General features: G+C 38.4%; 2 protein-coding genes across 4 annotated transcripts; one reads left to right on the top strand and one right to left on the bottom strand.

Moving 5' to 3' along the window:
• Window positions 1-12,321: 12,321 nt before the first annotated feature.
• On the bottom strand, window positions 12,322-15,358 carry LOC129721314 (AFG3-like protein 2). The gene is made up of 6 exons (XM_055673753.1): window positions 15,069-15,358; window positions 14,535-15,016; window positions 14,386-14,479; window positions 14,028-14,332; window positions 12,913-13,963; window positions 12,322-12,856 (listed from the first exon to the last, which is right to left on the bottom strand). Exons 1-6 carry the CDS (start codon window positions 15,165-15,167, stop codon window positions 12,422-12,424), a joined length of 2,466 nt encoding a protein of 821 aa, XP_055529728.1. The 5' UTR covers window positions 15,168-15,358; the 3' UTR covers window positions 12,322-12,421.
• A 2,879-nt stretch (window positions 15,359-18,237) lies between these two features.
• LOC129720274 (uncharacterized) lies at window positions 18,238-21,255 on the top strand. Of its 3 annotated transcripts, none has more exons than XM_055671730.1 (2): window positions 18,238-18,558; window positions 20,232-21,255. In XM_055671730.1, the coding sequence occupies exons 1-2, from the start codon at window positions 18,423-18,425 to the stop codon at window positions 21,116-21,118; spliced, it is 1,023 nt and encodes a 340-aa protein (XP_055527705.1). In that variant the 5' UTR covers window positions 18,238-18,422; the 3' UTR covers window positions 21,119-21,255. The 3 variants fall into 3 exon arrangements, with proteins under 3 accessions (XP_055527705.1, XP_055527707.1, XP_055527706.1); XM_055671732.1 differs by having other exon boundaries at window positions 18,516-18,604; XM_055671731.1 differs by having other exon boundaries at window positions 18,557-18,677.
• Window positions 21,256-23,069: the final 1,814 nt, after the last annotated feature.

Below are 23,069 nucleotides of genomic sequence, written 5' to 3'. Positions count from 1 at the left end.
GTATTTAACATAAAGGATTTGAATGCAATTCCTGAGAAATTCATGATAATTGTATTAAAGTGCTCGATATCGGAACGAAAAGTTGGGTCTGGACTTTGGTCTTGTCCGGTCTGATTGAAAATCGGAACGAGCCTGGTCCTCGTGGTTCTGTGGTTAGCGATGTCGGTCGGTTAGCTCTCCCACACAGTTGTGGTGTCGGGTTTGCTTCCCGATCAGGTTGAGGACCTTTTCGAGCTGGAAATTTTCCCGACTCAGCACTGGGGCACGGATTATCGTTGTACTTATCCCACAACATGCAAAATGTGCCAAAAACAATATCGATAACGAATTCTCTCAACTAATAATCTAGTTGATCGAGACCGCATTAGGCCTCCAGGCACGATATTGCTTATTGTTCTGTTCCGGTCCGTTTAGGGTGCAGTTCGTTTGGTTTCGTTCCGGTTCGGCTCCAAGTCCGGTACGGTCTGTAATTTGGGAACGAATATTGCTAATGATTTCAATAAACGTTATTTTAGTGGAAGAATCAATCATAAATTCATATATGCATGTTAGAAACTGTTTGATTTTTGAACCAACAATTTTTACTGTTTATTTTACTATTAATAACTATTTTTAATTTGATGTATTTTTGGATTAAATAAATTAAGGACTAAATAGTAGAGATGGTCGGGTTTGGCTTTTTTCAAACCCGTACCCGACCCGAACCCGAGAAGTTTTTTTCGATCAAACCCGATCTCGAGTTTTTTTTCTGGGGTAGATTTTTTGTACCAATTTGAGGTTGCCCTGAAGCTCTGAGCCTCGAATGGTATTGAAATGTTAGTGATTTGCACAGTTGCATGAAACTAGACATCATTATCTTATAAAAATGCTTATTTAATATAGTCGGGTTTCGGGTGTTCAGACCTAAACCCGAAATTTTCAAACCCGAACCCGGAATTTTTTTATCCACTATACCCGAACCCGACCCGTACCCGACACCTTCAAAAATTTCTAAACCCGAACCCGACACTTTCGAAAATTTTCAAACCCGAACCCGACGGGTACGGGTCGGGTTCGGGTTTCGGGTTTCTATGAGTGGCAGAAGCACAACACAAAGTAGAAGAAAGGAGTGTAGTACAAGAAATTGCTACATGCAGCACTCATGTTCGAAAAGAAGCGCGCGCTGATTTTAACTTCGCTCTTTTCACATATTGAGAAGAATAACAAGTCTGTTCGAGAATGTGTTCACTAAGAGTATTTCGCATAAACAAATATGAATTTTAGAAATGTACAAAAATTAGTTTTTCATGCTAATGTTTTGTCAGCTACCGTCTGCCGGGGTGAGATTGTGCCAAAAAAAAACACGTTTTGTTCCTTAGCTTGTAATGCACACATTTAGGCAATGAGTTTGATCCAAATCACGTCAATGCACACTCAAATGTTTAGTTAACGACTGCCGCAAATATGGTCAAGTTACAATAAACTATTATTTTGCTAATTAACAAACTGAAAAAAAAATACAATTTTGCTTAAATTGAATGAACTTTGGCCTAATCTCACCCCTTCCATGGGGTGAGATTGTGCCAAAAACAAACATTTGAATTTAATACCTGTTGAATGAACAGTAGTGTATCTACGAATAATTCACATGAATAACATGATAAAACAGTAAGTATAGGGACGACCATAAACAACGTGGACTATTAAGGGGCTGTAGGGGGTTGACCAGAAACTACGTTTCATATGAATTATAAAAAAATGTTTACTGGATCAAATCGATAGCTGGAGTAACCAGTTATGAGAACGTAGCTTATAGACAGTCTCTTCACACATAGTGGCGTCTCCAGGTAGCTTAGAAAGGGAAAACGTTAGGACATAAGGCCTAAGAAGACTTTTCGTTTCAATTATTATGTGTCATTGATCACTGTATATTCCATTGGAGATCTCAAAACCGCTGCAAACGTACCCACCACAACCCTCCTTCCTTGCTTTAAAGTCATCAGTTTATGTAGAATAGGTGTACAAAATTTTGTTACATTCCATAAGTCATCAGTCATTGCAAATTTCCATTTAACAGTTGTTAGCTTACAGTTCTCAAACTTTAAGTCATTATTTCGAAGAATACCAATGCTAGACAACATACGCTGTGTCAACAATGCAAGTGTTTTGGTGTATACTGATATAATTTTGTTGTGAATGTGAACTCCGCACACTGTACCGTTCATTATAGCTTGGCCCAATCTCACCCCAAAGGGGCTCGAAAAGTGTACAGTTTGGAAAAACATTATTTTTTGAGCCATCACAGGTTCAATGCATAATATTTCCTCAACACATTGGAGACGACATCCTAACGTACCATCTGAGCATTAAGTTGATGTAATTTCTTGATCGGGGTTGGTTTGCATGGGACATTTTTTGGTAACGTTATTTGCGCGTGTTTTTCAGCTTGTACTTTGAAACATCATTTAGGTAAAACAGTTCACTAATATTATCTATATTCTATCTCAAGTTGTGAATAAATATGTCATGTTTCATACAGTATTGAGTTCTAGGCATTAGGTTCTAGAAATTTCAAGTAATTTAACTTACAAACATTTCCCGTTTTGGCTCAATCTCACCCCGGCAGACGGTACCTGTTTCCCATGAAAACGTACTATATGCTATGATATCTCTGAAATCAAAACCGTTGAGGTTTCTCCATGCGTCACGTACAATACTAATTTTTAAAATATCCAAGTCACTAGTAGTGTCACAAGTAGTGAAAATTTTTCTATCAAGACGCTCGAACAGAAATGAATAAATATCCAAGTCGTTATCAGAAACATAAGTTTTTTATATAAAACTAATTTAAGAGTTTTTTTTTATCAAAATAAAAGTGACATGTTGTTTCTAAACTACTAAATTTTGTCTTTCCATTAATTTTGCTTTGCAAATGAATAGGAATTTCGTATATTTTTATTCAATAGTTCCGTAATTTTTTTGTTAAGCGATTCATAATCAGCCTGAAACGAAAAAAAAAACAAACAATAATTCGATTTGAAACAGCAAAGCGATAATTCGATTTGGAACAGCAGGGTGCGATTACCATAATCAGTGCATTTTTATGGAATAAAAACGTGTAAAAAATCGATTTAGTTTTAACAAACATGATCCATTTTAGAATAAAGAACGAGTCAATCTAAATAGTTAATCGAATCAGCTATTTGCAACTTGTACTTCCACCTTCAACTGTAGGTACTTTTCCGTCTTCATAATGTAGATTTTTTGCCGACAAAAATGTAGTTATGATCATTGTTTATTATCCCGATCATAAGAGCTTGACGATAGAAAAAAATTATCTTGCCGATCAAACTCTGCAACTTGTCTATCAGAATTCAAAATCTGATAGATTTCCTGTCAGAGCAGGTGTGCCTCGAGGTTCAGTCTTGGGTCTAGTCCTGTACAGCATTTTTGCTACGATAAGCTCTCTTTATAGCCAATAAGTTAGCAATTAAGTTAGTTGTAAGTTTACTTCCCTTTTTTGACAAGTAGGTTTGAATCTCTACGAATGATAAGTCCTAATTGCGGAAGCAATCAAATCCTAACAATCAAAATCACAAATTTCTAACAGTGTTGAGAAGTCACCATTTGTGATTGGACACACATACTCATTATTTACTAATATTTATCATAAATACCTAAACTACTAACTACTTATTATTACTACTTATTAAAAAAAATTAAAGCTTGACAAAATTTGGACCCATTAAGCGACGGGAACTAATCTTGCGTTCAACTATGCAATCCAGGACTTTTTAGTACAGTTCATGTCGTGTCAACTAAATTTGTTCTCTTTTAGAGTATGGAGCGTGTTTCTGGACATTGACTTTGCTGCATTTCAGAGGCGTGGTTGAGGAAAGCGATCGCAAACTTTATTCATTTTCAAACTGCTGAATCGATCACCACTGAATCTTGTACATTAGAGCTCTTTAGAAGCTTGTGCTGAATGATTTCAATTTCCATCCATCTCATTAGAGTGCGCAAGGATCATTGATTTTTTTTTGTAAACATCCAGTAAGGATCCGTGCCGATTCGTATACAAGGATACTCATACAAGAGGTGTATTTCTGTGATATTGATATTGCTGTTGTGCTAGCAACATAGGAAAATTTTAATATTTTTTCAATTGTCATTTTTGATTTGGATGGAACTTTGCATAGATGTTCCTATAGGCTAAACATATCAGTCTGTGGTGTTATTTTTTTTTTTTGAGTCACGACTAACTTATGAAAAGGGCTTTTGTAAAATTGGTAGATGGTAATGAATTTTTAAAAATATTTTAAAAGCCAGAACGGTTTTGGCTAAGTTGTAGATAATATTTATTTCTTCGAAAAACGAAAAAATATGACTGTAAATACGCCTCAATTGAAGTCGTGTCGCATTCCAAATGTAATTTTCAAGCTGTACGGAAAATGTTTACTGTTTACACTTGCTAAAACATATTTTTGTAATTTTCAACCTGAAAATGAGGGAATCGTTTCAAAGAAATATTACACATTAATAACGTCCTACGACGATATAGGAAATGATTTTATGCTATTGACTTTGATATCTCAATCGAATTTAATAATGGTTTATTATGTACAATAAGCTAGCCATCACGATAAAATTTTTAATGTCCACAATTTTTTATTTTCCCCTTTTTCGACTAAAATTTGCTTTGCCCAATACGTTCTCAATTTTTGGAAGAAGAAGGTCAATTGCGTGAAATCAATGAGAATATTTTTCATAAGTGTCATCTTCATGGCTGCCATCAGGGAGAATAATTAAACTGGTAAACACAGGTTTTGCTCGAAATGGAGAAAATGAAAGATTCTAGCTTTTCAACCATTCCTTTGAATTTTGATGCTCCTAGCACAGATAACTTTTTCAGAGATTTAAATAAGTTTTCCCGTAAGCAACGAACGTAGAAGCGACGAACCCGGCGAGCAATTACTCTGCGGCGTTTTGATGCACTTTTACATTTACTAGGGGCCTCAAAACTCTTAGGAACGGCCAGAGGAGTGCCTAGAACAAAAAGCTGGCCAAAACAAGAAAAAAGTTTTTTAAGCTTTTTGGTGTCGCTATATTTTTTCTGCAGCTTGAATGAATGCTTTACGAAATGCAATCATTCGATTAAGTCTTAACTGTATTTTCATATACTGAGAGTGGTGTGAACATTGACAAATTTTCAAGCTTCTTTTTTGGGAATCGAATTATTAACAACTTGTGCCAGGCGTCAAAAAAATGACATCTGATCAATATTTTGCAGTAAATGAATTCTCTATGTTCAATTCCAGTAAACCGGTTGATAGAAATTCCGGAACTAAAAATTATAACTACTCTCAGAAACTCGAAATAAGTGATTTTTATGTACCTTCAAGCGTTTTCAATATTGAAAAAGTTACCAAATTCCGTGTAATCCTATCATATAAACTTCGGGGGAATGAAAGTTCATATCATCACGAACATATTCTTGTTAACCCTTTCCCGCTCATGGTGACTCTAGAGCACCAAGAATTATAATCATCATATCTTGACATAAAATAGATTGTTGTACTTACGATTGTTCCATAAACTTTTATTGCCCAATGATGCTCTGAGGTAGGAGCATCATTGGGCAATTTCTTCAAAATACTACAGTTGACAGTAATTTTAGTTAGTCTACAAAGTGTTCAGCTTGAATTTTCTCGTGAAGCTATAAATTTTAATGATAAACCTTGTGAGCGGAAAGGGTAAATATCTCATCCGGAAACGTCCGGATTGACATTTGCGACCCGTTTGAAAAATGCTATTTTTAACAAATTTTGACGTTAATACCTTACGCGTACATGGGAAATAGAAAAACATAAAATACCTGGGTCTCTGCCTCATGCTCCAAACAGAGCTGAAAAACAATGATTAAACGAAATTAAATTTATTTTCGCTTCACACTCAAATATTACCCAAAATATTGCTAAATAGCAGCGAAAATAAGTTTGGCCAGGTTTTCACTCGAGTTACTCTTCTGTGGAACGGTTAAAAGTTTTATTTTTTTATTTTTCCGGTTAAGGTTTAGAGATTTTATTTTCGCTTCTGTCGACGAGTGTTATCAATTACCAATTATCAATTGAAAACGACCGTGATAAATCTACTGATTTTAATGATGTTAACGGACAATTTACTGTTGCTAAGCCAAAACGTGTTAAAATTTGCTAAAACCATAAATTGGTATTAAACTGAATAAATGATGATATTCCCTTCCAGCTGGTCTTGAGATACGATGCTGGCCTAACAAGCCAGTCGTCGCAGGTTGGAGTCCCGGTTCGGGTGAGAATGTTAGTTTCAGTAGAATCGTAGCGCTAGCTCTGCAATTGTCCTGTACACTAAAACAGTTAGCTGCGATGTCTATGTAAAATAAACAGAAGGTCGAGTTCCGATACGGAATGTAACACCAAGGCTTTGCTTTGCTTTAAATGCTGTTATTATTTCATTTGAAAATATAATAAACTACAATTACTGGCTACAAGATGATTTTACTGCAACCTGAAGGGAGGTTGTCGACTTGCAAATTTTCCGCCCGGGTGTTACCCAGCGTTTTGCCACTGGTTGTCATGAATATCTCAGCAATTGCAATTAAATCCTCCATTTAAAAATAGTTCACTCTCCAAGCTCGATATTTTTCTAAGTACAAAGTTGATTTATTTCAAAACCAAACATTACAGACGGAAACTGACTTTCCGAAGTAAAAAAAAAATCATGAAAGTGTCGAAATAGGTTTTTTTTTGCCAAATGCCTTGCATTAAAATAACAAAATTAATAAAATGTCTGAGTGTTCTTCTTGAAAAAAATCGACTTTTTGGGAATTTTTTAGTTGAGGCCAATGGAATGTCTGGAAAAAATATAGTTCTTCGAGGTTCGTTTAGCGGTAGGACTAAAAGTTTCGTGTTCTCAGCTTTGGATGCAAAATTTCAGCTCAATTGGATTGGGTACTTATCAAAGGTTTATTTTTTTGACCGATGAAAAAAAACAGTATCGATTTATTTTAAAAAACATCTTTTAAGATAGTACCAGATTTCGATGTTTAGGCATTTTTAGAACATTTTGCATAAAACAATCGATTCCGACAATTTCTTGAGTGAAACCACTGCTCGAAGTACGATCGAACGAAAATTGCATGGCAATTTTTTATTTGAGGAAACGAAACTTCTGAGCCCTACCGCCAAACGAAATTCGAAGCTCATTTTGTTCCTATATATTCCATTGTCACCCTAATCGATCGGCTGCATCTTGAAGAGTCGGTTGTATGTGCAAGTTTATGCAAGTGTTCGCTTTGTAATTTACCTATTCAGTGTTTTACAGGGTTAGGGTCTTCAGAAAACATTAGAAATTCTGATAGGTGTTCATTTGTTAAGAAAAAATATTTTTCCTCATAAAACAATAAGTGACTCATCGAAAAACAGTATAAAACTATGCTTTAGCGGATATTTTTCAAATTTTCAATTGGGACAGCAAAAACATCTTTTTCTTCTATGTTTCAAGTTGGATTCGATTCTCTTTGTTTTAAATTGGAAATGATCTATAGTGTCTTTTATCTCTGCTTTTTTATACTGAGAGGCCTTCTGAACTGTTGAATTGTCATCACCGCTCTTAGCTTTGTCGGTTTATCAATATTTTTCATATTTTAGCATAATGTTCTGTTACGCAAATATTTATTTTAATTTCTTGAAAAATTCCACATTATGTTTTGAAAAAAACTGTTCCCTTTTGAAAGATTTATGCAAGACAATCAGAAAAAGCCTGGTCACTTTTTTCAAGTTTTTAAGTCACTTTTTTCGAGCTTTGAAGTCATTTTTTGGTCACTTCTTTCGAAATTTTGGTCACTAAAATCACTTTTTCTGACCAGTTTGACCACTTTCAGCCCTGCACTTGTCATATGAGCCATTGCCCCAGAATCTAGATACCAGAACCCAGTACTACCGGTAGCACTCGCCGCCAAGCACACTTCAAATCCAGCACTCGATTTGATGGCCATACTCGCCTTCTGACCATTCTGCTTCTCCTCCTCACGCTTATCTTGTGTCAATTTCCGTCAATCCCGCCGAAAATGTCCCTCCTTTTTGCAGTAATGACACAACTGTTCTTTCTTCACGTTGGACTTACTTGCACTTTTCGGTTTGGCTGTGTTCATCACCAGTGCCTTTTCACCAACACTTTCACTATCACCATTAGCACGACGTCGACCCTCATCAAGAAGTTTTCCCTTCACAAAGTCCACTGTGAGGTCCTTATCTGGCCGACTTTCAAGTGCTACAATTAACCCGTCGTACGATCTGGGAAGACTAGACAACATCAACGTAACAAACCAGTTGTCCATCACTTCTTCCCCACTTGCAACTAACCGGAGCCGAAGAGCAGCCATCTCTTTTAAATGTTCCGACATAATACCGTTTTCCGGCATGCGAATCGTAATCAACGTACGCACTACGTGGATTATGCTGGAGAGAGATGCGCGTTCGTGATAATCCTTTAACGCATCCCACATCTCCTTTGCCGAGTTCTTCTCAATGACATGAATCAGCTGCGTGTCCTCCAAAGCCAGACCGATGACCGCTTGCGCCTTCTCATAATTTGAGATCCAGGTCGCATCCGCGGCCCCCTCCGGCTTCGGATCGGTAACCACTTTCAGCAGCTTTTCTTTCGTTAGAAGCAACTTCCTTTTTTTAATTTCCACACCGCATAATTTCCGTCGTTCAATTTTTCGATCGTCACTTTTGTGTCCGCCATTTTGTTTTTTACAAGTACAGTCGGATCACGCAAAGTTTAAATCCGAAAAAATACACGCGACTCACACCAGTGATAAAATCCACTACCGCGTCAAAAAAAAAAAAAAAAACAAAATAAGCTCACTCACTTTCAACGATATTTGGGCCCATAACCTCTTGGACTAAGGTTCCAGTGGAATGAAAGGCCAAGTTTAATTTTAAAACAACAACAAAAAAAAGTTTATTGAACGAGATGTTTACACCACGAGTTCTCTCTTACGAATGATGAAATATCAATAATGGCGGTCATGCACATACAGAGCAGAAGGCTAAAGTATGTCACTACACTCACCACATTAGGTAACAAGGTATACAGGGTGGCAAGATCGTTGTTATATCAACAAGGTACAGGGGGACAAAATCTGCCGAAAATAGAATCCCACCGTTGGAAGAAGCGCGTGTACGAGAAGCAGGTGCTCACCAGCGCAGAGGACAGCTATGCTCAAAACGACGTGCGGAGCTTCCATAGAACAGTCAACAGAGTCAGAAGCAGGATTTTCCCTGTGCCGTGCCGGTCATGTGTAATACAAGGACGGCAACCTGCTTATTAATAAACCGACGGTTGCAGCCAGAAGGAAGGAGCATTTTCAGGAGCTATTGGACGGTGAGCAGCCGAATGAGCAGAGCAGGAACAGGATGACGATCATGAGTGACGAACAAGCTTTGGAGCCACCAACACAGGAGGAGGTGAAAAAGACGGTTAGTGAACTGAAAAACGGCAAGGCAGCTGGGAAGGACGGTATCCCGGCCGAACTTCTAAAAGCGGGAAGCGAGCGGCTATACTACGCGATCCACCAGATAATACTAAGGATCTAAGCGGATGAACAAATGCTGAACGACTGGTTGGAAGGCCTTATATGCTCTATCTATAAGAAGGGTCATCGATTGAATTGTTGCAACTATCGAGGCATTACGTTGCTCAATTCCGCATATAAAGTGCTCTTTTGTATCCTGTTCTTCAGATTGAGACCGTTAACGGAATCCTTCGTTGGCGAATACCAGGCTGGTTTTCGACAGGGGCGTTCCACGACGAATCAAATCTTCACTCTGCGACAGATCCACGATAAGTTCCGAGAGTATAACCTGCAGACGCACCATCTGTTTGTGGATTTTAAGGCGGCATACGACTCAGTGAAAAGAAACGAGCTGTGGCAGATCATGGATCATGCTGGAACACGGTTTCCCGATGAAACTAGTTGAGCTGAGTCGTATGACGCTGGAGGTATCGAAATCATACGTGCGGATAACTGGCGAGACATCAGCTGCATTCGTAACGTTCGATGGACTGAAGCAGGGGGATGCAGTCTCTAACTTACTATTCAACATCGCCCTTGAAGGTGCAGTGCGAAGAGCGAACGTGCAAAGAAACGGTACGATCATCACGAAATCTCACATGCTTCTTAATTTTGCGGACGACATCGATATTATCGGTATCAACCATAGGGCTGTGGAGGAGGCCTTCGTACATTTTAAGAGGGAAGCAGCAAGATTGGGACTTGTCATTATATCTGCCAAAACGAAGTACATGGTAGCTGGCAGGGAGCGTGGGAGTTCCCGTGGTGTTGGTGCTGAGGTGGAGATAGATGGAGAACGATTTGAAATGGTTGACGAATTCGCTTATCTTAGTACACTTGTGACATGTGACAACAATATGAGCGGTGAAGTGAAACGACGAGTTGCAGCTGCGAACAGGGCCTCCTACGGACTACGTAACCAGCTAAGGTTCCGTAGCTTGCAAACTCGCACAAAAGTAGCGCTGTATAAGACACTGATACTCCCGGTGGCCCTTTACGGACATGAAGCATGGACGCTGAAGGAAGCTGATCGACGAGTGCTCGGAGTTTTTGAGCGTAAAGTTCTGCGATCGATACTTGGTGGTAAGCTAGAAGATGGAGTGTGACTTCAGTGGGCTGGACATGTAGCCAAAATGCCTGACGAGAGAGCCGTCAAAACTATCTTCAGTAGCGAACCAGGAAGAGGCCGTCGACTCCGTGGTAGGGCTTGCACGCGGTGGATGTGTGCGGTGGAAGAAGATGCACGATCTGCTGGTGTACGGGGAGACTGTAGAACGGCTGCCCAAGACAATAGAAGCTGGACATCTCTAATTCCTTCGGCCCTAGACCGGTGAACGGTCCGTTAGCCAAAAAAAGGGAAGTAAGTATTGCGACTTTGGTACAGTCATTCGCCAGCCTGCAAGCAACCATGTACTTTGTTTTGGCAGAGTTAATGTCCCAGCCTCGCCACTGCTCTCTTAAAAGGCCTAAAGACCTCTTCCACGGCCCTACGGTCGATATCAATGTGGTCCGCAAAACCAACAAGCATATGAGATTCCGTGATGATCGTATCGTTTTCTTGCACGTTTGATCTTCGTACTGCCTTTAAGGGCAATGTGCAACAGCAAGTAGGAAAACGTATCCCCCTGCTTCAGTCCATCTACCGTTACGAACACGACTGATGTATCGCCAGCTAACCGCATGCATGATTACGATCCCTTTAGCGTCATACGACTGAGATTGATTAGTTCCGTCGGTAAACCGTGTTTCAGCATAATATGCCACAGGTCGTTTCTTTTCACTAAGTCATACGCCGTCTTAAAATCTACACAGGCTTCAGAATACTCCTCCTCGTTGAAATGTGTGGATGTAAAATATTGCTCTTGATACCAGTAGGCAGCAAACACGTGCTGCATATGCATTCAACTCATAGTTTTGCTTGATTTGATACAGCTCTCAAACAAAAAACATCAAAGATAGCCATTTTCAAAACCACGAACTTTTAAAAACGCAATTCAAGAAAGAGCACTGTGATTCATAGTGCAAAAAAAAACATTATTTACACATCTCCGATTGAGTGAGCACTGATTTCAGCTGCTCAGCTCTCGACGGAGTAAAAATTATAAATCCAATTGTGGTTTCGAACGAATTCTTTATAGAATAAAATTGCTCTAGGGTGTTGTAGGATACCTTTGCTTTGCCTAAATAATGCACTTGACAAAGCTTGGCTACTAAACATTGATATTAATGCGTTTCGCGTTGACGATGTTAATTGGTTAACCGCATTTACGCGAACTTTCATATGTAATTAACAAAGTGTGCGTGATGATAAAAGCGAAAATATTTCCTTCTTCCTTGTTCGCCTGCAAAAACTTAGCAAATACCTGCAACGCCGTCAACAGGAATATTAAAAAACAGATTACAATGCCTCATGGTTAGCACAGTAGCTGGCAGAGCAAGAAATGACACTACACACTTGTGTGCAGGGCAAGTCCACCCGGTCGGCACAAATTGTTAATCAGATGTTACTCTGATCGATTCTTTCTACCTCCGTTCAATAAGAGCATATACATAATAGCGAACTAAGGAATAATGCATTTTTTTGTTTGAGGTCCCCGTGGTACATTGAATACTAGCTTTGTTGGCTACTCGTGCACTATTCACTATGACTCTCTGCGTGAGACTAACTTGTACAGTCTCGAAGTTTCGAACCGTGACAAACTGGGTTTCAAAAGAAAGACAAAAACTGCAACTGTCAATAACAATTTTTATTTTTCTTGTGTCGATTGATTCGTGATCCAAACTTTTTGTAAGCTTTCAGCACATCTATAAAAAAGCAAATGCAGACTACGCTTTGGTTGGTTCCGATTTTTTACTACTCGCATCACCTTCCTTCGCATCGCCAGCTGTCGCTTTTTCTTTGTTCCAACTGGTTAAGCCCTCCGGTAATGTAGTGTCCTCTTCGAACGAACCGGTACCTTCAACGAACTCTTCGTAAGTGGATTTTTCCGGGAAAGGTCTCTTGCCTAGCAGCTCGATCATGTCATCTCGGCTAAGAATTTCGTTTTTCAACAGTCGTTCAGCGACCTTCTCCACGTCTGCCTTATGTTTGACAAGCAATTCTTTCGTCCGTTTGTATGCTCGATCGATTAACAGTCGCACCTCTTCATCAATGAGCTGAGCTGTTTGTTCGGAGTACGGTTTTGAGAACATAGGATCCCCCGGTTGTGAACTATCGAAGCTGACTTGGCCAACTTTTTTATTCATACCAAAGCGAGTAATCTAAAAGTGACAGAAGCGTAACATGATGTTCAGAATTAAGATTGGCGGTTGCTTACCTGTGCGTATGCGCTGTCGGTTAATTTCTTCAAGTCATCTTGGGCACCTGTGGTGATTCTGCCGAAAAACAATTCCTCTGATACTCGTCCTCCCAACGTCATACACATACGATCGAAAAGTTGCTCTGTCGATAGCAGATATTGATCTTTGGGCAAGTATTGTGCATAGCCCAATCCTTTGCCGCGCGGGATAATCGAGACTTTAAGTAAAGGATCAGTATGCTCTAAGAACCATCCGGAAACGGCATGGCCAGCTTCGTGGTAAGCGACTGTACGTTTTTCGTCAGGTGCTAGAACATTTGTTTTCTTTTCCATACCAGCGATGACACGTTCTATAGCTTGTTCAAAATGTTTCAGTATTATGGACTTGTTTAAGTCACGGGCCGCTATCAAAGCGGCTTCATTGCACAAATTTGCGATATCGGCTCCAGTGAATCCAGGGGTCAACGCTGCCATCTTTCTAGCTAACGCATTTTTTTCTAAATCGGTCTTAAGAGGTCCCAAATGCACTTTGAAAATACTGGCACGGCCTTTGATATCCGGGGCAGGTACGAATATTTGTCTGTCGAATCGGCCCGGCCGCAATAATGCTTTATCCAAGATATCAACTCTGTTCGTTGCCGCTAGGACTACAACATTAGTAGTAGTGTTGAAACCATCCATTTCCACCAGCAATTGATTCAGAGTGTTTTCTTGTTCGGAATGTCCTCCAAAACTCTTGCCACCTCGTTTTCGACCGACTGCGTCGATTTCATCAATGAACAATATACAAGGGGCATGTTTTCTGGCCATTGCAAACATGTCTCGAACACGAGACGGACCAACGCCAACAAACATTTCCAGAAACTCCGATCCAGACACGGTTATAAAAGGAACGTTTGCTTCTCCAGCCGTTGCTTTGGCAAGGAGTGTTTTACCCGTTCCAGGAGGTCCTGTCAACATGGCTCCTTTCGGGATTTTCGCTCCCAAATCTATGTATTGCTGAGGATTTTTCAAAAAGTTAACAAATTCCATAATTTCTATTTTCGCTTCCTCACAACCGGCAACATCCCTGGAGAACGGATGAAAATACTCATTTCCGTGCAAATGAAAAACAATGCGTTGTATTTACTTACTTGAAACCTACGCTTATTTCGTTTGCATTGATTAATTTTGCTGTTGACTGCATAACTCCTCCGAACAAGCCACCACCTTTCATACCTTTACGGCCGCCCATCATCTCCGACGAACGTCGCATCATGTACACCAAAAATCCAATGATAAGAAGTGTAGGTAGAATGCCTGTTAAACTTGAAGCTTCGATTTCGCTTCGATAGATCACCGGAACAAAGTTTACAGGTTCAATATTCATATCGCTTTGGGCGTTTTCTAAATTGCGCTCGAATGAATCAACACTGCCAATGTTGAACCATAAAGTGCCCTGAAAATGGTAACTTTGAGTTTTGTTATAATGCACAGATTAGTTTAGAATACCGTTGCGTCAGTGGCATTTCCGGGTGTTAACCTAACTCGGACCCACTTCTTATTCACAACTTCAAGCTTTTCGACAATTCCGCGAGCAAGATAACTAAAAGTAGAGAATATAAATCACATACACTAAATTATTAATAAACAGTTCTTACTTATTAACAAATTCTTTCCAAGCAATTTCTTTGTAACCCATTTCGAAGTATGCAATAGCCGAAATCAACGCAACCCCTGCCAGGGCACCAAAGACCATCATCTTTTCCTTATCACCGCCTTCGCCGCCAATAGGCCTCCCAGCACCTCCACCACCACCCGCGTTCCCGCTACTTCCACCTTTACTTCTTGTTGACTGCGGGCCAAACATTCCTAGGTTCCAGTCATTTTTCGCCGGTTGTTGGGGTTGCGTATGTTGGTTTTTGGAACTGCTGGAAGTCCCATCTTCGGAGGCTGCTTTCGTGTCTTGGTCTTGGGATTTCGAAGTTGTGGCTTCTTCTGTGGAAGTAGTCTTTTTGCCACCTTGTTTATAATACTTCTCGAATCCCTTCGGAGGGTTCTCACAAAACAGTTGTATTCGATGCAGGAATTCGTTCCAAACTTTGTTTTTACTTGACTGCAGGCTGCTCAAGCTTCTTATTATCTATATATGGAGAAAGCATTAGTTAAATGTAAAACAATAACAAATTTCTAACCTGTTCGCAGTCATTGGTATTGACGGTACGATGTTGCCGATTTAAACTTGCCAAAGTTGATTCTAACCGGCGGGCCGTGGTTAACAATCGGTATGCCATGTTCAGCTCTTCCTGTGGGTTTATCTATTTTGCTTGGTAGCTACACATTCGATACGAAATTGTCTAAAAAGCGCAATTGATTTTATTTCTTATTTATTACACAATCTTCCATCGACTTGCACGAAGCGTTCCGTGATGAAAATTTTCTGCACTCAAACGAAACTGTCATGCGGTAATGAACTGTCAGATAGAGAGACCTCAAGGGAATGTACACGCTTGAGAGAAATAGTTGAAATAACACTTCTGTTATTTAACAATCAATGACCCCTCCCTCTTTTGCTCACAAAAACACGTTTGAAGTCAGTGTATTTGTATATAAGACGACGATATCTGACAACCGGATAATATGATCAAAAAAGTCGGCAGTGTTGCAGTTTTTTGTCAATTGTCAATATTGAAACGTTGAATATTAGTTATTCGCTTGGGGCAAGACACTATTGATATATTGGGAAATATTTATAATATTCGATATTATAAAGTATTTATCGTTGCATTTTCAGGCACCCCTCTACCTACATCACATCTCCTTGAAAGCACATTATAGTCGGAGTCTGTTGGAGTTATATGAATGTGACAGATAAACGATAAATATCAAAACATATCATTCCATATCGTATAATATTACTGAAATGTTCCTCTTGAAAATAAAGTTGTCTAGCCCCTAGGATATTCGTCTTATGTAAATTATTGCTTTGTAATATAACCTGAAATCAAATATAAATTAATTTAATCTATACACAACACACAACAGCTGATAATATTCCTCAAATATAATTTTAACTATGTTTTGAAGACTTATTTGCCGTCTTTCATTTTTTTATCCAGCACGTCAGATTATGATGAAAAATTTGATGTGTGATTTACTGTCTCTCAAATAGTCTCTGTAGCTATATTGAAATGGTTTAAATTGGGTTGTTTAGCTATATCAGTATTTTATATCATCTGAAAGATCTGCATTTTCTAAGTACAACGTGATTTAAAACAAATTTCTATCGTTGTCCTTCGCTTTTTAAATCACGATTTAAAACTGCTCGAAATCTGCTCGAAATCGCTACAATGACAGTTCGCCCATATACCAACTGTCATTGTAGCGATTTAGAGCGAATTTTTATTCTTCATTTAAAAATCGACGGATAATGATATAAAGTTTTAAAAAATCACGTTTTGCTCAGAGAATTACACTCTTTCAGATGAAATATAAAAATCGAAAATCCGTGAATAGCTAAACAACCCAACTAATTATTTAAGCAATTTTTAACAGCTGATCAAAATGGAACAATGTCAGCAAAACACTGCAATGAAAAGTAGAAAAGTGTACACAGAAAAATAAAATTTCCCAAATATACTTTTTCATTCAGGTAAAATTGGACATATTAAATCATCAATATCAGTATTAATAACTCCATACAAATTTTTACCCAGAAGTATTCGCATTTACTAAGCTATTGCATTATTTTCACCAATTTTTATGCGTACCTAAACTAGTGAAAACTCTCAGGTGAAAACATTCAGGTTAACGTAAATTTGCATTGTATTTACTTATTCGCACGGTAAATTTAAAAATCCAAGTTAATCCAGCTTGCGGTGAGACCCAGCCTTTCTCATTCAAACTTATTATTTGCTAAAACAGATTCACACGAACACTTCAATTTGTAGAAAAAATACACATTGATAGTATTTGTTGAATTTATGTATCATCCTAAATAACAAATTTTTGGTATCCAACATTGAAACTATATCTAACATTAAAAAAATAACATTCAAACACATACGAACATACATTAACACATGCAAATAACATGAAATGAATATGTTTCAAATATATGACGCGATATGTTTTTTTGATCGTGGTACTATCGAAACGTCACTGTACTCATATTTAGGTTGGACTCGATTATATTTCATTCGACTAGATATCATTTTAGATTCGATTATTTATAGTAGGATTTTTCTTATATTTCAAATATAACATTAAAAAAATACTGAGAAATCGGGAACCGAACGTGTTTACCGGATTACCGTAAACTCGTTTACCGATAAAACCGCTAAACCCGTAAAATTTCCGAGTTCAGTAAACTAAAATACCAAACCTCGGAACCTTTAACCGAGATTTCGTCGAACAAAAAAATCTCTTACCGAGATGCCGACAAACTGAACGCCACTAGTGCTGTTGCTTAAGAGTTTCTTCTGAAGTTACGCAATTTGTGAACGGTCAACATATTGTACGAATCAAGTACATATTTTTTCACGTGTTTTTTATCCTACACTCAGAAAAAATAACTATTGAGTTCCATAAGAACCCCTTATGATGTCGCTCCACAAGGATCTTTTATAAAAGTCATAAGTTTGTCTTATGAATTGGAGGGGAAATTTTATTCTCGATCACTAACGATTTTTATAAGTCATACCTATTAAATTTATTGGTCGTATGTATGCATGCTATTAGAACAGACATATAAAAATCATAGCTTTACAATGTGAATTTTATAATGGCTACCATGAAATTTTTTATACTTTATGTAAACATGTTTTGTTAGAAAAAAAACTTCTTCATTCTAGTTCTTTACTTGCAAATATATAATTAAGAGTGCAAATTAATGTAAGATTACGTCAGGTGACACTTTGAGGTTTTGCCATTCGGGAAACAAATTCGCCTTTGATTCTTCTTGTCAGTGTTGTCCTCTTCAACGATCACAAGAATTAATAGTGGCTAGAATAAACATAGATGACATGATGTAATAGTAGGATTTGTAGAGAGATACTTACAGTTTTTTGCTCCAATTTGCAACCCAGTTTCTGCATAATTATTTATTCACCGTAATGCTGGTCTGCCATTTTGCAGATTTTATAAGATATGCATATAGAATTTTCACAATGTTAACGTTTATAAAAATCATAAGTTACGCGTATGGGATGCACATGACGTTTATATGAAAATCTTAAAATATACCTATGAAATTTATAAGCTTGATATGTAATGCATAAGTGTTTAATGAAATCAACATTATACATTATCATAAGTTGTAACTTATGGAATTATTAAGTGTTTTTCTCTCAGTGTACCGATAAAGTCATAACAAATCTCTGTCTCAGGTTTTAAATTGTGCCTGTGATGTGAGAGAGTTGTTCCTACGTATCGTTTCATATTATTAGTTATTTTTAATTTCTTTTGGAGTTAGGTCACAGTTTGTTTTTGTGTTCAGTAGTAGATTCGCGATATTAAGTTATCATATAAATTTCCGGTCCGGAACAGTGATGGTGATATCAGCGGATCACGAGCGCAATGGCATTGCGGACTTCTTCACGCAGACCGATCCAGAGGTGCGGAAAGTTACGTTGACCATAGGAGGTATCATCTCTAAAAATACCATACGAGAGATCACCCTTGAAAGTGAGTAGTTTCTAGTGATCGATCAGCGAAACAAAAAGATATGATGGTGCGAAAATTATTGAAGCAAAAAAAATAGATTTCGCATAGGAGTGGCGCCTTATCTTAGTTTGTACTATACAGTAAGACCAAATTTATTTCATCAGTGCTTCTTATCAGCTGACAGTGTTGTAGAGATCTGTTGCTTTTCGTTAATTGATTAGATGTTATACAGGTAGTCCGAGGTTTGACTTTATTGTTTAATGTTTGTCGATTGTGTTTTACACAAGAAACTGATTTATATAGACTTCATTTGCAGTACTGTCTTCAAGTATTTTGAGAAATAACATTAAAAGCGCGGCTAATATTGAAGATTCGGAACCGGTTTCGGCTTCTGCTTTCAGCATGTTCGACGTATATCAAAACCTAGGATACATTCATTCATACATACATCATTGACTTCGCGGTGTACGAACATTGCACCTATACATAATAAGGGGAGCTTCAGTTTGCGCACTTTTTTGTTTGCAATACATTTTAAAGAAGATTTTCTAAACCTGAGCTCGTTTTTTTTCATCAGAATATCATATGTAATCATTTGGACCGTATCTCTACACGTATGGATTCGGCAATTGCGTGAAGCTTATTCATCTACCGGTATTGAGTTTATGGTTCGTTAATCGTAATCCGTTTTTATTTCACACGATTTTTTCGGAATTCATGTTACCTGAAAGGGTAAGAACATAAATTCAATGTTGACAACGCAGATTGCCAAACGGACCGGTTCTGATCATCTGTTTGACGTCACTTGCGACCGGGTTTATTCAGAACTGGTTTTCTTTTTTGATAAACAGTAGCCTCCTGAAAATTGGTATTTCGTTGAGCCGGTTGAGCCAAATTTGAATGCCTGTTTCTTATACTTTTTGACTTTTGAGATATGAAAGATGTTATACACTGGATTCACTTTTTACACGGCTATTTTTATGCGGGTTTTGATATTTATGTGGTTTTTCACTGTTTTTCAAACAGGATTTTCCAGAAAAGTTTAATTCTTTTATTCAGAGTGTAAAACTTAGAGTTATCAGATTTTTCCTATCAGATTTTTATATCAATTAAAAAAAAAAGAGTAAAAATCAATGATTTGAAGCAACATTAACATAGAAACCCAATTGGACCGAAATGATAATCTACGCTTAATTCCTGTGTATCGCCAAGCCTACCTGCTTTGACGGTTAGTCACCGATTCAAAACTGGTTTTTTTTCACATGTTTAAAAATAATTTACACTCGAAGCACGTTTTTTGCCGACTATAAGGCCGCACGTTTATACGAAAAACAGGTTAACCACAGTATGGGCTGAATTATTTGGATGCTATCCTAGTTGTGCTCGAATTCAAATAATATTGTAAATTGGCAGAAGTACCAAGTTTACAGAATTGAGCATATTTGTTTTGTTTTTGTTCACACAACATTTATTTGACACGACACAATACAAATTAATGTTCTTCGGAGCCAATTAAATCTAATGCCTTGAGCATATTTGTATTCATACGACAAATACTAGCATCAAATATCCTGAAAAACATTGACTGCAGATAGAAAGTTCTTTTTAAGCTAATGATTAAAATTACTAAACGACAAAATTAGGTTAACCTTATTTATTAACCGCTTCAATCGTAACTTCATTTCACTTTTCAGAATCACTGAACGTAATGCTGGAAAACTGTCGCGATGCCGCCTCACTGCTGTCAAAAAACATCGTAAAACCAGAATTCATCTACAAATATTTGCACAACTACAACGTTCAGTTATCGCCGGATAGTACAAAATCTAGTCTGATTAATCAGTGCCTCAACTTTTGGCGCATCAAGTACGGTGCACCAGTGGACCCCAATGCCTCCAGTTCCGACCAGCAGCTGGCTGTACTTCCGTCAACATCAGCGGAGTCAAGTTCGTCTAACAGTACGATGCAGAATGCAGTTGGTAACCTGAAAAACCTCGTTGCGACGGGTGGACCAATGGGAAACAACACTAACGGGCCTGGATACGAAACGAGCGAACCAGGCTTGGAGCAGTATCCAGTGAATCTGCTAGCGCTGGACTACACGATCTGGTTTTATCTCAAATGGAACCGCAATTCACTGGACGAGAGTGCATTTTGGCCCGACGCCGTTTGCTCAGTGATGCTCGAAATCAGTGAATCCCAACAAGGGGTTGAGGAGGTCCGAGGACAGAAGGACATCATCAATTTAATTTTAAGTTTGAAGTTTCAGTACAACTTCCAGTTCGTGCCAAATGTGATGTTTGATGGCTGCCAGGGTCGAATTACGCAAACCGGAGTGCTAGTGCTGACAGTCGGCGTAGTCTATAGCAATCGAGTAGGACCGGATAATCGACAGACTAGTCTAGGGGAGTTTGAAAGTATGATTGGATTACGGAGGGATCCACATGAAAACAATAATTGGAAAATAACTATGTTCAAGCTCTATATACGATACAAACCTGTGGATAATTTACCTGCCTTGTCCAACAGTAGAATGCTTACCGAGTGTTTACTTATTCCGTTGAGTTTGGACTCTGTCTGATTGCCACCTGGAGGTACTGTATTGTTATCTTAGTAATAGTTGTGTGCAATAGGATGAAAATCAACATATATGAGTCGAAACGAATTTACAATGCTTCAAAAGTGTGAGAGCCGGCAATAGAATGCAGTATAATGAAATCAGAGGAGATGCTTATTTGTGAGTGATAGTCACATCGCCTAACCTACTTGTGAATTGTTTAACTTTTTCCCGGCGAAGAAAATTAGTTTTTAACTCCTAAAATGAACTTCAAACTCTGATTACTTATCAACTATATGCATAATTGACATAAACTGTATCGCATATTGAAGATCAATCTGTTCTTTGAACATACAGAACAGTTTTATCGTGCAAATTTTCAAGTAGGGTAACCGCTCCTATATTCATCTCATCACGCTTTCTTGATCAATTTCTCGTCAAATTTTACCATATTTTCAACGTAAAATTTGCAACCACTTGAGGAAATCGAGAAGCAAATAGATTTACTTCCAAAAATTTGTAGAAATTTGACGGTAAATTGGACAAATGAAAGAAAAAAGATGAATATAGGTGCACCAAGCTGTTGAGATGAATAATGGAGCGATTACCCTATAATTGTTAAACTTGAATCAAAGTTTGAATGTCAGGTGACGCCATATGACACCACCCGTCGGGAATGGGTTAACCCTCCCTTTCCCATGGTTGGTCTAGAGCACCACCAGTTCGGACGCAAAGTGCCTTTTGAAATGTCTACCAATCCTGCATAAATATATTGGTGAACAATCAATCCGCGTACTGGGTACAAAATACACTAGGGTCTTAATTTCTGGGCTCTGGGTATCATTCTGGTTCCGGAAATTCTCATATTTGGTGGTAATTCCTGTGCATCACTTCACAAATATGTGTTTCATTTGTACAGAACCGAGGTGTCGCATCGCAAACATAGTTGTGTTGGATTTACGTCACGTGGAGTAGAAATAGCGGTTACGTCATTTCGTTTTCGTGAACTTTTGACGCTATTTTTTACATTTTTGATCAAATTTCGGCGCCTATAGGTCAAATTTGGTGTGTTCTATCGTTTAATCGCAAAAAAACACAAATCGGCCACTTTGGCGCTTACGTCAGTCTGCGAGATTACGGCAGTAATGAAGCGAATTTTCTATTATTAGAACTATTAGAGAACTAAGATAAATTTGAGAGTATTAAGGTGCTGCCGCCGCAAGGTGCACGAAAATTATGCCGTAATTCTCTATGACAGACGTGATAGATTTCTATGTCTAGTTTGCTGCCGCTCCAAGCATAACTGTCCCAGCGTCCATAAGGTTTGCATAATTATGGGACAGTTATGCTTGGAGCGGCAGTTTAGTTTATTTGTAAAAATTACATTAACAAGCCGAGTGGCTTGTGAACAATGATTGTCTTATACTAAAAGTTACGTGCTAAAGTCAAGGAGTGGGTCTTCAGCAACTCGCGGCTGGTGTCGAAGCCAAAGCATGTAGCGTAACGATTGAAATGGCGCTGGAGGGCGGTTTTCGTGCTGAAGCTGCTGTAGTTTGCTCGCCTGTTCTGAACATGAAGAGGCTATTTCGTAACATGCGTGGTCGAACGTAAATATTGAGTTGCTCGAGAATTGTTATTGTAAATATTGAGTTGCTCGAGAATTGTTCTCCAAATACAGTGCTTTCAGATAATAGATGTCGCTGAAATTTTTGGCGATACGAATTATGAATCCCAAGTTTCTACAAGCATTGTCGACGGTGAATTTCATGTGTTGTTTGAAAGTTAACTTTGAGTCAAGCGGTACTCCCAAGTCCTTGACACAGTTTATGCGTCGCAGAGGTGTGTTTAATAAGTTGAAGTTGAAAGTCAATTGCATGCATTGTCCACGTACTATTTGCGAAAACCCATAACTGGTCCTGAAGCGCTGCGGCATCTGACGGAGTTTTAACTTTTGCGAACGAGAAGGGCCTTGTAG

The sequence above is a fragment of the Wyeomyia smithii genome, chromosome 2 (genome assembly GCF_029784165.1).
Source record: "Wyeomyia smithii strain HCP4-BCI-WySm-NY-G18 chromosome 2, ASM2978416v1, whole genome shotgun sequence".
In the NCBI taxonomy this organism is placed as follows: domain Eukaryota; kingdom Metazoa; phylum Arthropoda; class Insecta; order Diptera; family Culicidae; genus Wyeomyia; species Wyeomyia smithii.
This window is presented reverse-complemented; position numbering and strand designations above follow the sequence as displayed.